The 16,694-nt window shown below is 38.1% G+C and overlaps 1 protein-coding gene across 4 annotated transcripts in view; it reads left to right on the top strand.

Annotated features, from left to right (window-relative positions):
• The window catches only part of PHACTR1 (phosphatase and actin regulator 1), a 523,468-nt gene that overhangs the window by 24,529 nt on the left and 482,245 nt on the right, over positions 1-16,694 (top strand). For all 4 annotated transcript variants that reach the window (XM_070405716.1, XM_070405720.1, XM_070405717.1 and 1 more), the window contains exon 3: positions 7,756-7,902. In XM_070405716.1, coding sequence (XP_070261817.1) covers positions 7,756-7,902 — 147 coding nt within the window. The remainder of the gene's footprint in view (positions 1-7,755; positions 7,903-16,694) is intronic.

The following is a 16,694-nucleotide window of genomic DNA, read 5'->3' as shown; positions in this document are numbered from 1 at the left end:
GTTTGTGGCAGCAGTCTCTGGTGTTTACCTATGCCGCCATCTTCGATTCTCCGGTTTGAAGTCAGCTTTTCTCTTTCTTAAAGTTCAGATAAGTGGAATATATACCTACCCATACAATATATATTACTTTAGGTCTGGCTTCTGATGTTCAACACTATGCCTGTGAGAGTTATCCATGTTGTTGCTTGTAGCAATAGCTTCTTGCTTTTCATTTGTATGTTGTATAACACTGTATGAAATAGTACAATCATTCTCGTATATTACCTATGTTTATGTATAGAATTGTATAGAAAGTTTTCCAGAGAAGTTTTATAAATTTACATTCCTACCAGCAATATATAAGAGCTTCAATTCCTCCACATCCTCACCAATCTTGGCATTGAATGGTTTTTAAGTTTTAGCCAAATTGGTGATATGTAATGATATTTCACTAAGGTTTCTATTTGAAATTACCTTTAAGTAATGACATTAAGCATCTTTTCTTTTTTTTAATCCTCACCTGAGGATATGTTTATTGATTTTTAGAGAGAGAAGAAGGGGAAGAGAAAGAGAGAGAGAGAGACATCCATCAGTTGCCTCCTAACAGGGAATCAAACGTGCAACCTTTCTGCCTTTTTGGTGTCCAGTATGAAGCTCCAACCAACTTACCCACCCCACCATGGCAATCATCTTTCCTTATGCCTATTAAACAATTAAACATTTGGATATCTACCTTTGTGAAGTGCCTATTCAAGTCTTTTGTCCATTAAAAAAATGAGGCGGGCTGTCTCTCTTTTCATTATTGTTTTAGTTCTCTATATATTCTGGTTACAAATCCTTTATCATATATAAAATTGAAAATATTTTCTCCCAGTCTATTGCTTTCCCTTTTCACTCTCCTAATATCTTTTTGTTGTTGTTAATCCTCACCCGAGGATATTTTTTCCATTGATTTTTAGAGAGAGTGAAAGAGAGGAGGAGAGACAGAAAGAAAGAAACATCAATGTGAGAGAGATACATCAATTGGTTGCCCCTCCCCCACAGTGCACCCTGACCAGGGCCAGGGATTGAGCCTGCAACTAAGGCACATGTCTTTGACTGGAATTGAATCCATGATCTTTCAGTCTGTGGGCTGACACTCTAATCATTGAGAAAACAGACTAGGGCCTAATATCTTTTTTAAAGAGCATGTCATTTATTTTTACTAAGTTTTTAAATATATGAGCAGAAAGATGTTTGCAGTATTATTTTATTACCCTTTTAATGGATATAAGATCTATAGTCATTACTCCCGTTTGATTCTTGATATTGGTGATTTGTATCTTCTCTATTTTTTTTTAATTTATTGATTTTAGAGGAAGGGCAAGAGGAAGAGAGAGAGGGAGGGAGAGAGAAGGAGGGAGAGAGAGAGAAAGAGAGAGAGAGATATCAATTTGTTGTTCCATTTATTTTTGCATTAATTGATTGCTTCCTGTATATGCCCTGACCAGAAATGGAATTTGCAACTTTTTGTATCCAAAAGATGCTCTAACCAACTGATCTACCTGGCCAGGGCCTCTTCTCTATTTTTATCTATGACAATATTGTTAAAGGTTAATCAATTTTATTGATCTTTTTTGAAGAGTGAGTTTTTCATTTTATTTTTCTATTGTCTGCATGTTTTTAATTTAATTGACATGTGCTCTCTATTAGTTTCATCCCTCTGTTTGCTTTAAATTAATTTTTCCCCTAAATTCCTGAGATAGGAATTTAAATAATGAATTCAAGGTATTTTCTCTAATATAAACATTTAATACTATAAATTCTGCTATCAGCACTGTTTTAACTGTATTCCATATATTTTGTTATGTTGCATTGTTTGATTGTCTTGTTCTTTATTTTAATGGCACAAACATGGCCTATTTATTCTCTTATGGTTAGAACTTTTCATGCCCTTTTTAAAACAAGGTCATAAAATATTCTTTCTTGAAAAAATTTTCTTCTAGAAACTTTGTTGTTTACTTTTTAAATTTAGGTTCATTTGGAATTGAAGTTTATGTATGATGTGAGGTAGGGATTAAGTTTATTTTCTTCCACATATGGATATTCAAGTGATCTAACATTGTTTATTGAAAAGTCCATCTTTCCCCATAACACTGTAGTGGGATTCTTGTCATAATCAGGTTACTGTTTTTATGTGAGTCTATTTTTAGATTCTGTATTCTCTTCCATTGGTCTATTTACTTTACTTTGTTTTTTGAATTCTATACTTTTATAAGACTTGATATCTTCTACTATAAATCTTCCAGCTATTTTCTTATTTGTCAAGATTGTCCTGGCTAGCCTTGTTCCTTTGCATTTTCAGATGCATTTTAGAATCAGGTTGTCCAAGTTAAAAAAAAAAAACACACAAAAATCAGTTGAGATTTTGATTGAAATTTCATTGAATTTATAGATCAATTTGAAGAGACTGATGACTTTACAATAACATGTCTTTTAATCCATGAGCATAAGCATATGTTCATCCATCCCTCTTTTATTTAGGTCTTCTTAATTTCTTTCAGGAATGTTTTGTAGTTTTTCATATAAAAGTGTTTATCATCTTTTGTTAGATTTATTCATATTTTTTATTTTTATGCTTTTCTAATTATATTTCATAACTTTGCTAGTGTATAGGAACAAAACTGATATTTTACATTGCTATTGTATCCAGTAATGTTATAAAATTCACTCATTTCAAAGAGTCTGGATTCTTATGGATTCCGTATGTACACAGTCATAACATATATGACTAATCACAATTTTTCTCTTGTTTTCCAATACTTATATCTTTTTAACTTATTTCACTTAACTTATTGACTTGACCAAGACCTCCAGTATAATGTTGAAAACCAGTGTTGAGAATGAGCATAGTAAGGAGCCTTTTGAAAATCTAGGTACCAAGGTATCATCCCCTCAAAGTTCAATAAGTCCATGTTGGGGGCCTGGTAAATCTACATTTTAACACATATTCCAAGTGATACCAATATATGGGTGCCCTTGAAACACACTTTAAATAATATTTTAAAGGATACCCTTCACTCATCTAAATAAAGTGTTTTCTTGACGAGGATGGAATAGTGAAGTCTTCCTCCTTTCTCTCCTTCCCACCTCCACCCTCTTCTATGCCAGTGGTGGATGTATAACATGTTATTTGTTGAGCACTCTATTATGCTGCTTCTCTTTCTCTGGGATCTAGCTGTGGTTATAACTTTCATGTCAGGGTCTTCAGTATTAAGAAGTTGATCAGCTTTATAAAAGAAAAGAATAAAGGAGCCCCTGAGTCAGCAAGTATATTAAAAAAGAAGCAATCTTTAAAATGAAGAAAACAAACAAAACAAACACCCACTATATTTTGAAGTTGTTGTGGTCACAATTGAATTCAATTTTTTCTATACACACACCCACATCCACGCATGTACACACACAAATAATTCTATTTGTGTTGCTTCATAATAGAAATGGTATGAGAAAAATAATAGATTCTAAAGGATGTACCGTTACCTAAAATAGACAAATAATATGAAATTACTTGAAAGAAGTATGGATACCATATGTTTTCCTCAATATGATTAGTTATAAATCAAAGGAACAGTGTATTTTCTTAGATTAAGAGAGAATATATGTTAAGACACTGATAGAGTTAGAAGAATACCTGCAAATATTCATGGAGTATTAAGACTTGGTAGGGTCTTAAGATTGTTTATCTGATCCTTGAATTTTTATATGTTTTTATTGATTTTTTAGAGAGAGAGGAAGGGAGAGGGATAGAGAGATAGAAACATTGATGAGAGAGTAACATTATTGATCCACTGCATGCCCCCTACTGGGGATTGACCCTACAACCCAGGCATTTGCCCTGGGTTGGAATGGGTAACCTCTTGGTTTCTGGATGGATGCTCAACCACTGGGCAACACTGGCTTGGGATGACCCTTAAAGTTTTATAGCTGAGGTGACTGAGACCCATCCAGGTAGAGTAGGTTGTCCAATGTTAATTGATGGTGGTGGTAGTACTGGGGGCAGCACACACCATCCCTGATTTCCACCTCAGACTCTTCCCTGATGCCACTCAGTCAAATATTTTATGATACTAGATTATGTATATGATAGGAATCCCAGCGAATAAAGAATGTGGAAACATTGGGACAAGCCCACAAAAGTAAATACTTCATATAGAGGGAGATAAATTAAATGGGACTGACTTTGGAAAGGAATTGTTAGAAAGAACTAAGAGAGGTGTGACAAAAGAAAGGCGAAGTGAAAAGAGAATGGGAAATATTAAGTGAGACAAAGGTGAGAGTAAATTAGGAAAACCAAAAATTAGAAGATTAGAGTCAAAACTGAAAATAAGATAAAATAATAAAAGAACATGAAGATAGATTAGTGTTTTGTATTATTTTTTTGTAAAAAGCATATCTATCTATAATTATACCAATAATAAAATAGCTCATAATGAAATAATATAAAAGTGCATTTAAACTTCTCTAAGAAAGGTAAATCTAAAGTGGTAGTGATAATATTAGCTTCCTAGTCCTCTAAAATGTTGAACAAATAAGAAATAGAAGTCCAAATATGTACTTCTGTGTATCAAGAATCATTAATATGTAAAATCTAAGAAACACAGGGAAAGCTAGCCTAAGGATTCCTTCAAATGTCTTTATTGATTTTAGAGGTATGGCTGATGAGTGAACAGACAAGAAGGTGGGGAATCCCAAACATTTTAAACAACCAAATAGCACTGCATTAATTCAAAGAGAGGGAAGTTTATACAGTATTCAGAATTGTTTGCATTTATTTCCTTGCTTTTGCACCTCCTTACTAGCCTGAGCATAAATGCTACAATCATAATATTGGTTTGCAGCCTGATTAGTCATGGTTCATTTGATGAGCCAAATGCCCCCTTGTGCCTCCTGGGACAGGAGGCATCCATTTTTAATCTATGTTTTACAAAGATAAATGGGACATAATAATGAGGCAAGTGTCACAGAAAAGTGAACTTAAAATGTGGCTAATAAGCCAAATATAGATACTTAGCAGGTCAATATACTGGTTAAGGACACATGATTTGAAATGAAACAGACATGGATTTGGCCCCCAATTCAGCTACTCTTTAGTTAGTAACCTTCATTCAGTACTTTTTTTCTCTTCTCTGCTTTCTCTTTTCCTCTCCTCTCTTCTTTTATTCAAAAACTAGAGGCCCAGTGCACGGAATTAGTGCATGGGTGCAGTCCCTAGGCATGGCTGCAATCGAAGAGTGAGCGTTTGGCATGGAAGGGCAGGTCCTAGCTGACCTCTGGGCCCTGGGAAGCACCTGGGTCTCCGCTCATACCCGCCTTGGCCTGGCACTGCCCCCTCACCTACTCCATTATCCCTCCGTGGTCCCGCTCTTGTTGGGGCCTATTGGGACCGGCAGTGCCTCCATTGCCGCCCGCTGCCAGCACTGCATCACTGAAGCCTGCCATGTTCTGCGCTGCCCCCTGGTGGTCAGCACACATCATAGCAAGCGGTCGAACTCCTGGTAGAACTCCAGGTCAAACGACCACCCGAGGGGACAATTTGCACATTAGCCTTTTATTATATAGGATATCTATTGAGTATTTACTGTGTACTGGGTTCATGCCATAGACTACTGAGTCATTTATCTTATATTCCTGAGGGAGAACATGGCAAGTTTGTAGGAAAGAAATTTGTGTTGTAAAAACAAGCAAAGGTACAAATGCATAAATAAGCCAGACTTGTTAGGACAACTCCAAGCAGACTGGAGGTAAAAAATAGATAAATTTGGAAAAACAGGTTGAAATCATATTGTAAAGGGTCTCAAATGCCAGGATAGGTAATTTTAAATCAACACACAGAGAACTGGCTGATAATTAGAAATCAAGTTGTTAGGGAGTTAGTTTAGTAGAGAAAGACCAGAGGAGATTATTTCAAAACAGATAGATTACTACATACTTTAAAGAGGCCAAGAAAGAAATGGATTTAACTGTTAGGATGGTGTTAATGACCTTTAAAATAACTGTGATTGGGAGGTGGGGATAGAAACCAGTTATAAAGACCAAAGGAGGGAAATGAGAGTGAAAATAATGGAGCCTTGAGAGCTTGTTTGGACACAGACAATGCGGGGGAGGGGGGGGGCATGAATGAGGGGAGGACAATGGAGGGATAAAGACACATATGTAATACCTTAATCAATAAAGAAATTTAAAAAAAATAATGGAGCCTATGGGGCCAAGAATCCCACAGGAAAGTTAAACAGAATGGGAGGGAGAGTATGATAGAGACTGAGAAACAGTAAGGACAAGTGCAGGTATATTTTTCCTAAGATGTAGAGTTACTACCTGTGTGTGAAGTAAGAGACCAAAGAAGAGCGACTGAAGAGGGGTGCAAGAGTACATGATGTGCGTAAGAATGGACAGCTGAAGGGGAGAGGAAGTCTTGCAGAGTCAGAGCAGCACTTCCTCCTCTGACACCGGAGGACATGACCTTACACTGAGATTTCCTCTGTAGCAGGGAGACAATCAAGGTAACATTTATCCATGTACCCCAGGTGGTCTCTTATTAGAAAGAACATCAGGCCACAAAAAGACCAAGTGACTGAAGCTGCAGAAAGTCAGACATAAAAGAGTTAAGCCCATCAATAGCTTCTGTAAGAGCATCAGACCATTATGATTCATACTCCAGAAACCTTTCCAGGTCCTTCTGCTGGGTAACATGTGAAGGTAGCCATGCACACATTCAAAGAAATGTGAAGGCAGGGTGTCAGTCCACAGACACCCTGCCCTTGATCTTCCCCTCGCCTTCAGAAATAACGGTATGGGGTTATAGAGACCACAGGTGCAATACAAAGACTGTTATCTGTGCCTGAAGTCACCAAATAAAGATAAAGTTGAAGGTTAAACGAACAGATATTTATGTAAAGATAAACACATCATAGAAAATCATGGTTATAAAAAAGAGCCACTCAGTTCTGTGTGAATATGCCTATTCCACATTCAAAACATCAACTCTAGAAAGTTTCCTGCCAAACTGCTCTTAAAGTTGTACATACTTTTCCTTTCTTTCCTCCTCCAGGGCTCAAGGGAGCATCTGAGAATTTCCTGATCTGACTTCATCTCTATTTGAGCTCTGGGTTGGGAAAGAGGAAGCAGAGGGGTACCCTGGGTGCAATGCTCTCCTCCATGGCCAATGGGGCCTGGGATTACACCCTAGTAGTAAGAAGTCCATGCAAGGAAAGCTGAGGCAGGTACCTCTGGCTGGAGACTCCTGTGGGTTAAGGAGACCCTGGTGTAGCTTGAAGAGCAGAGTAAGTGCATTTGGCGGGAGAGGGCATGGTGCTGACTGAGCATCTTTGCTTTGGAGTCTTTCGCATCAGCCTGTCTGTGCCAAGAGCTGGGAATTGGCTGCGGGCAGGAGGCAGGGTGTCAGTCCCCAGCACTCGCCCGTTGGTCCAGGCTAGGAGAAGAGTTAGGGGGAGCCCTGGGCTCCAGCCAGAGGCAGCCTGCCTGATCTCTGCTCCAGTCCACAAATCCTTAACGGATTTTCTTTCTCTCCCCTCACCCTTTTCTCTCCTTTGCTCTCTTTCTTTCTCTCTCCTTCTTTCTTCCTTTCCCCCTCTTTTCCCCTTTCCTCCCCATCCCCTTTCCCTTCCTCTCCCATCCCCCCTCTCCCCTCCCCCTCCGGGTGTGAGCCTCTTCCTTTCCCCTCCTCCCCTTTCCGCCTCTCTCCCTCTCTCTTCTCCTTCTCCTTCTCCCTCTCAGCTCGCCGGGCGACCCTGCTCCTGCCTCCCACCTTAATGGCGGCATCTTCGGAGGATGATATAGACCGGCGGCCCATCAGGAGAGTCCGCTCCAAGAGTGACACGCCGTACCTCGCGGAGGCCAGGATTTCCTTTAACCTGGGGGCAGGTAAGGACGACCCTCCAGCCTGCTCTCTCCCCACCAAGCTCCCCTTTCTACCTTCCTCCTGCCGGCTGGCTCAACCCCCTGTCCTCCTCCGGTGTCCGCTCCTGGCAATGCCCTCCCTTCTGCCCCCTTTCTGCCCAGCCCAGCCCAGAACTGGCTCGCTCACTCCCTCTCTTTGTGTCGCTGGTGCTGGTGCGAGGAGGGTGTGTGTGTGGGGAGGGGGGGAGGGGGGAGGGTGCACGCGCGCGCGTGCGCTGCAGAGGTGGGAAGGGTAGTGCGTGGAGCCCTACATTGGCCCAGGAGTCACCCGCGGGGTTCCCCTTTCCGTGAAGAGTGCTGTCACTGATAACAATGACCATAGTTATTACCCAGAGCTGGGTCAGGATGCCAGTGCGCTGGTGTGAGCTCTGCTGGTGAGGTTTGCTGGCGGGGCTACTCCAGGGTGGGTGGAACTTGCTGGTGACATTCAGACTCTGGTGATTTTGCCAGGTTGGTACCACTGCTGTGGTGTTGGAGTGGGGACAGGGGTCGCGGCTGACAGCTGGGAACAGGACTTTTTCCTTGCACCAAGCAGTTGGCAAGCAACCATTGTGATCATCATAATAATATCATGGTCTGCAGGGTACAGGTTAGGTGATTTGACTGGGTGTCACTGGAACTGGGGCCCAAAGTGACTCAGATGGAATTAAGTGAAAGGGTAATTGAGGTAGCAGAGGGAGAGAAGGAAAGAAGAAAGGGAAGGAAGGAAGAAATAAAGCAATAGAGAGGACTAAGGGATTCAGAGAGTCAACTTGCTTCAGTTGAGATCTCTCAGGGTTGCCTGAGAAGCACCCAGTGTCTGCTGACCCCACTGCTGCTACTGCTCCAGATTCACAGGCAGACACCCCTCCCCCACCCCTTTACTAGTCTGTGGTCACTATCACTGGGAAGAAGCTGTTCCCCACCAACTTCAGTGCTGCCTTTCTGAATGACTGCTAAGCCTCCACCTTAGCTGTGTCTCTTCCTTTCTAGAGCCCCTTAGTATTCCAGTAACTCCATGCAAAAGGAGGGCATTTCCCTGAAGACCCTCCTTCAAAGAAAGTTTAAAAACCAGATGATACCTTTTATCTAGGAAACTAAACCCTTTAAAATGGAACTGAATCAAAGTGTGTGTGCGCGCCCGCTCACACACTCTGATGTAGCAAAGAGGACCTTCAAATTATGAATATTTTACATACTATCAAGAAGTTTGGACCAAAAAAAAAAAAAAAAAGAAAGAAAAACTCTGCATAGAGAAACAAGATGTGCTCGCTCAGCAACAATATCTTTATGACTGGAAGGATGGTAACTGGAAGTGCCAAAGTAGACAAGTTACTTAAAGTGTAATTTTCTTGTCTTGGTGATTTTGGTTTTCTAAGTAAATGTTTCCTTGTTGCTCCTGAGCTGTGTGCGTCTGGATTGGGGCTGGGGGGAAAGGGACTTTATTGGGGGAAGTTTTGGCAGTTTTTATGGTGTGCTGTACAGCCAAAGGTCTCACTGTGCAACTGTTAATCCTCTAGTTGTATGTTCCAGATTAAGGATAGGGTTGTGAAGGGTCTTGAAAAGGACTGGAAAGAGTTTCTTTCAAGACCAAGATTACTTTTCCACCCAGTGATATTAGGACTTATTCTGTTGACTCCTTTATTATCACACTCTGGTATATTGCCTTGGTGTCTTTGGCTATCACTGACTTACTGAAACCATTTTGCCACCAGATTAAACCCAAGGACTTGCAATCTTTTATTCTGGTTAAATTTCTCTAGTGGCCAATTAAAAGAATGGATTTTTCTGAAAGGATGTGTCTCCCTTTCTCCTGAAGAAAAAAAAAAGTCAAACAAGCTCCCAGTCGTTTTCATATGTCCCTTAGAATACCACTAAAAGCAAAGTGTCCAGAAGGACACCAGCAAAAGAGAAATTCAGTGGAGAGCATGGTAAGGTAGTAAAGGAGGGAGGGCAGTCCCTGCTGGCTCTTAGTTTAAGGGAGCTGTCCTTCCTCGGTGGTGCTGAAGAGGACTCCGTGACTGTGAGTTTATTGTAAGCTTGACAGCGGAGGGAGGGGTGCTCAGTCTCTGTGATGGAATCCCCTTGAAAATGCAGATGATCTGGCACTTAAAACTTTCCTATCCCTGCCCACTTAACGTTTGTCGTCTGTTTACTATGCCTCACGCCTACTACTCCACTGCTCAAATCAGGCGGTTTTGCTCTAATTTTGCGCTGGCTGCTCACTCCTGGGGCTTTATTTTCCAGCTGCGTTCTGTGGTTTCCTGACATAGTAAACTCTACTTGCAGATGTGTCTGTCCCTGATATTTAAAGTAATTGTAACCCCCGGCTTAAAAAGCAAACAGCTTTGTTTATCTTCTTGAGCAGCAAGTTGTAATTAAACTATTAGTGTCCTTATCAGTGTTGCTGAGCAAAGGAGCCTGTACACTTGGGATAAACTACATAATTTGGGCATAGAGAGCATTTGTCTGTCTCTGAACACAATTTATATACAATTAAACAGGGAAGCTTTCATCTGCCCTTTCTTCCCACTTCCCTCCTACTCCCCAGTCACATTGTTTATTCTTTCCAGAGAAATTCCTTATTGGTTTAAACTACGTATGTTTAATATTTGCTTCCTAACACCTACTCATTATATATGCATCCATGTTTAATGTTTTATTGATTTAATAATGCTTCAAGAAAATAATATACATGTACTCAGTTTACTTGGATATCATGAAATAGTTTGGGGCATTTTGAATACTGATTAAATAGTTAAGAACTTCTTCAACTTTACACTGTCCCTTATGATACTTAGTACTGTCATTTCAGAAATAACTCCACAGCTTGAGTGAAGGACACACTCATTCACCTATAGTCCCAAGCCAGTCAGAGAATAGCAGCTAAATATGGGTCTTTCATAACTTTATGAAGATGTTAATTTAAAGCTCAGCTTAAATTGAGACAGTGAAGAACAATAATTTTCTGATTCATGACTTTTATTTTTCGAAAAGAGCCCCAATGCAAATATTAATAGATGATTGTTCGCTGAAGATAGTATATAAGCTATAAAAAAATAAGTCCAGCCCTGGCTGGTTTGGCTCACTGGATAGAGCGTCGGCCTGGGGACTGAAGGGTTCCAGGTTCGATTCCGGTCAAGGGCATGTACCTTGGTTGCGGGCACATCCCCAGTAGGGGGTATGCAGGAGGCAGCTGATCAATGCTTCTCTCTCATCGATGTTTCTAACTCTCTATTCTTCTCCCTTCCTCTCTGTAAAAAATCAATAAAATATATTTAAAAAATAAGTCAGTGTATTTGCTAAAAGTTACCCAGACACATCAGACTTCATTTAAAACATTGGAAGAGTTGAATTTGAGAATTTCAGATGTGTTAATAGGACATTTTGTAACTGAAGAGTGTGTTCACACTATTAGTAGCAAGTTTTTCTAATTGTGTTCTCACTTACTAATGAACATCACTGACATTTTGCTTGTAAGAGCTTACCCTGCCTTATGAGGTCATTTATTCACTATATTAAAGAGAATGCAATGAAGAGTTGCAGCTCATCTGGCAGATACTTTCTATGAGCTCGTGTATTCTATTTTTCTGTATACTGACAGTATATAGAAGAGTATTCCATACATAGAAGATTCTGAAATGGAAAAGTGCTCCATAATTACACACCACAGTGGATGAAGTTGTTCTGGTAAATAGAGGATTTAAGCACAGCTAAAATTTCTTAAAGGGATATCAGAAGAAGGAAGGCTAATCATCTGATGATTTAGGATTAAAACACAAACCAATATTAGTCACTTTTGAGAAAAGTAAGTTCTCTTCTAATCATCAGGAAGTTTAACCTTTGTTGACATTTCAGAATTGCTTTGTATGCTCAACCCTGGCATAAGCTTCCTCCTTGGAAGGATACTTTTTAGTTCCTGATGTCACTCAAGGGTTCCTGTTTATATCTTCTATTGATCTCTCCCTCTCTTTTGGGCCCACAGAATAATGGCAGTGAAAATGGACTTACTCTTGCTACCTGTAAGAATGGATGGGTCAGCCAGATTAAGTGATAAACTGAGTCTCAGGAGATCTCTTTCCTCTTTTCCTGAGGAGAAAGACCTTTATTTCTTAGCTAAATTATGAAGGCCCATGATATTGAGAAGTGATAGTCCATGATGTGCTCTCATTACTTAGCCATGAGAGCTGTTCCTGGGCAAAACTGTGAATATTGTCATTGGAGAGCCAAGATTGTTTCACCAATCTAAGGGTCTTGGTAAGCATTCTCCTCCATTCTCTCACTGAAGAATGCCTATGTATTCCTCACAATATTTTGCTTGTTTATTTTTGGTACTGATTTCAAAGGGAAAGATAATTGATCATATGGATCTAGCTTGTATTTTGTTGGCCAAAATTCTTCTTTTAAGTATTGCTCTCATATTAAGTAGTCATAATAATCCAAGTAGCTGACCAGGTAGATGACCGGAGTCCCTACTACTAGGCTTTCTGGGGCTCTGCCCTCCTTTTGTACCATCGTTAAAGCTAACTAAACTGATAGTCTCATTAGGTCATGCATTAAGGTGACACTAGTGAAGACCACTTCAGATAACATAAACAATATGAACAAGGTAGAGGAAAGTAAGTCATTAACACTGTGAAGAAATATAATTTGTTTGCTTCAAATATATCTATAAATATATGATATATAAACCAAGTTCATGAGACAAACACAAAATCTGTGTTGATTTTGAATATTTTGCCTGTGAACTATTAATTTTTAAACATCTAAGTACTGTATTTACATTTTCTTATGATGGAAGGATAAATTGTTTGTTCTGTCCTTATGTGTCAATATTATTTAATTTCATGGAAAACCATGGAGCTGTGTTTTAAATGGAAAATGTGAGGCAAGAATCAGAAGAACTTTATTTTAATGCATCTCTTCCACTAAGACAGTGGACAGGTCACTTAATCTTTTTGGGCTTGATTTTCTCAGCTCTAAGAGGAGAGATTTGGAATTTAAAATCTCTAAAACTCTATCCAGTAAAAAGTTTGTATAAGTAGCTGCTACTTCTAGCTCTAGCTGTGCTATTAGAAACATATTATACCCTGACTTTACAAATCATCTTATTTATGGTATAAAACATATAGAATAGCATAATTACAATAAGAATCAAGACATTTGATTTCAGCTAAGTTATGAACATAACTTAGAGCTAATATATAACTTAAAAGAGAACTAATATATATTTAAGGTATATTATATATACAATATCAATTAAAATAGTTTGAATATTCAGGGATTAGAATATTTAACATAGTTGATGCTCTATAAATATTTAATTGAATAAGGTATTGAAGAGGTTTTAGCAAAAACTGGAGAGTGAGAACACTAAATATTAATATGGTTCCCAAATAGCACTTAAGTCTATTAGCCTGTTCTCTTATTTAATTAAAATGAAATGGGAATATATGATCTATATTTTCCCTTTATTCCTTTAAATTGCTAAGGAGGATAAACATGTATACCAATGAACTTAATGGCAGGATTTAACCAAGCTACAATGTACCACTTTTCAATTGGCAGATAGAATAATCCTAACTTCTAGGCATTGACTATAAAATTTAGCCATGAACCACAAAGAACTATTTTTTCCTTTTTCTTTACAGGCATATAAGCGGACAGGAGCAAATAAACTATTGGTCAGAACAAGTGTAGCAAGTGCATATTAATACATTTTTATAATACAATTGAATACTAGGCAAAATATTTAAAATTACTTAAGGAGTTACTCTTTGAGATAAATTACAACTTCAATTCATGATCATTATTTATTGTACAAGTACAAGAGTTAAAATTAAAGTGGAAGAGAAGATAACTTGTAGAGCTGACTATTTTTATCCTTGACTTAATAAGATGAAAAGGGGGACATACATTATAGCCAGTGTGTTATGTTACACAAACAAAACGGACTTGAAGGAATTGTTAATAGACATAACATTTTCCTCACTGTGTGGTATAAGAAGAACTCAAGCACTTTTGTATTTTCTTTCGTTACACTCCCCACCCACTTTGATAGGTGATAAAATTGATATCACTTTAGAGGGGGGGAAAGAGTGGGCCATGTTGATATTTTAATTGCTTTATTTTACAAGCCTTTTTCATGTAATGAAGGATAGTTAAATAAAAAACAAAATCAATTTTATTGCCTTATTGAATGATGGTGGATTCTCCTGATTTTCTAAACAGGTTATTGAAGGACAACAAAAATAATCTTCTTTTGATAGTAGTTATTTCACGCTTATGAAGGCAAGTGTTGTGTAAATGTCTTTAGGTTTTCTATTGATCTTCTCACCACATTTGTCTGCCCTGAACTAACAATTCAGCAGAAGAATCTTTGAATAGTAAATATCGGTGCTATAATGGTAGAAATGAAGATTCAATACACATTTGGTTTTGAGACTATACTGAACTTTATCAATATGCTACTTTGCCTTTTATAGACATAGAGAGCCTATTATTTCTGGATTTCTACCAATTAAAGAACAAATTTGTTTAATATTCAATCACAATTAAATCAAAAGTATAAGAAGAGCTTTGTTATTCTTGAATTTATTCTTATCCCATCTGAGCCATTTTTGGGGGGTGGTGGTGGAGAAAGGTGAGAAGAAATACTAATATAATAATGTTCATTCACTCAACAAATATTGAAAAATTAAATATGTATTAGACCATATTTTAGACACTTGGGATACATTGGTGATAAAAACAAACAACTTTTTATTCTCATGAATTTTAACTTCTAAAAGTGCATTATGGATAATAAACAATATAATATTTAAGTACATTGTATAGTATTTTAAGTTAAGTATTAAGGCCAAAGCAAAGAAAACTAAGAGTATAAGGCATATGGAGGCAAAGAAAGGGGTGGATTGCAGGATAGGCAACATTGAGAAGAGGGAATTTGAACAAAGTTCCCCCAGCGTAGGTGAGAGAGTAAGCCATGCCAATATGGGGTGCAGGACAGGGTGTGAGAGACCTGAGGGAAAGCAAGTATAAAGACCCTAAATCAAGAGTGTTCCCAGTATGTTCAAGACCTGTCAAGGAACCCAGTGAGGCTGAAGAGGAGTGAGTGAAAGGGAGGTGACAGGAGAGGAAATTCATGAGGGAATGGGGACTACATCACATAGGATCAGGTGGACCATGGCCAAGACTTTGGCTTTACTTAGTGAATGTGGAGCAATTCAGGGACTTGAGCATAAGAGTAACATGATCTGAATGAGATTTTAAAACGGTCACTGGATCTACTATGTTAAGAACAGATGACAGTGGAGCAATGAGGAAATGGAAGCTGACTTGGAAGTTGCTACAGTAATGCAGAGAACTGGTGGTGGCTCAACAGCATGGTACAGCAGAAGCAGTGGGAAGTGGTCAAACTTTGTATGTATTTGACTTTAATGATGGATTGGATGTAGGTTGTGTAAAAAGGAGAGGAGCAGGGAATAAGTACCTTAAAGGTTTGGCCTGAGCAACCAGAAGTACAGTAAAGCTCTTTTGGGGCATGCATGGGGAAATGGTCAGAAGTTCAAATAAGGACATGTCAAGTGTAAGATGTCTGTTACACATCCAATTGAAGGTATCAAATAAGTAGTTATACAAGTCTAAGGTTAAAAATGAGACCTGATCCTGAAATAAATATTTGAGTTGTCAACAGATATAGAGAATTTACTAACAACTGTGTCGAGGGCTTGTTAAGCATTTGCTCATTAATTCTTCATAATGACCCTATGAGATTGGCGTTATTATTACTTTCTTTATTTTATCCAGGTGGGAACTAAGTCACAGAGAGGTTAAATAACCTACCAAAGGTATTATAGCTAATAAGAGAAATAAGAAGAAGAATGGAGTTTGAATCATGTTTTATGACTTCAAATCTATATTTTTAATGGCCATTATTTATTACAAGGAAGCAAACATATTATCAGCTTTGTTATGAGATCACACTTCCAGCTGAACGTGCCTAAGGGAAGGAAAGAAATGGAGCCAGAAATGCATTCTAGCTCAGTATTTAAAAAAAATACTTGGTTAGGATTCACTGTAAGAAATGCACTTTATATCACCTCACATAACACACATTCATATTTATAATTGGAATAAAATATAGTTGACCATTGAACAACATGGGGTTATTTGACTAATGTACAGTGAAAAATCTGTGTAAAATCTTTGACTCACCAAAAACGTAACTACTAAAATAGGCTTACAGATAACATAAATAGGCAATTGACATATATGTTGTGTGTTTTATATATTACATACTGTATTCTCACAATAAAGTAAGCCAGAGAAAATTTTAAAAATAATAAGATAAAAAATCATAGGAAGAGAAAGTACATCGATAGTACTGTACATATTTATTGAAAAACTTTGCCTATAAGTGGACTTGTACAGTTAAAACCTGTGTTATTCAAGGGTCAACTGTATTCCTCAAAATACCCTTATAAGGTACAAATGTATTCTGATGCTTTCTATGTTATCCTGTTTCATTCCTTCCCACTCCATTCCATTCTAACAAAGTTTAGTCACAAAAAATGTTAATTATGATCCATCTAAATGATTTTATAACCCATAGTTTAAAAATATTACTTAATTGGTAGCTTCTAAGGGCTATTTCTTAATTCAGAAAATGTATTTACAAGGAAATCCCACTTTAGTACTATTCCACTAAAAGAAATTCATTCTCTTACCTGAGTCAAGGTGAAAGAGAAAAATCCCAGGGTCAGGGCCAACTTAGC

The sequence above is a fragment of the Myotis yumanensis genome, unplaced genomic scaffold, assembly GCF_028538775.1.
Source record: "Myotis yumanensis isolate MYYU_CA2020_CCGP unplaced genomic scaffold, mMyoYum1.0.hap1 SCAF_2, whole genome shotgun sequence".
NCBI classification, from domain to species: Eukaryota; Metazoa; Chordata; class Mammalia; order Chiroptera; family Vespertilionidae; genus Myotis; species Myotis yumanensis.
This window is presented reverse-complemented; position numbering and strand designations above follow the sequence as displayed.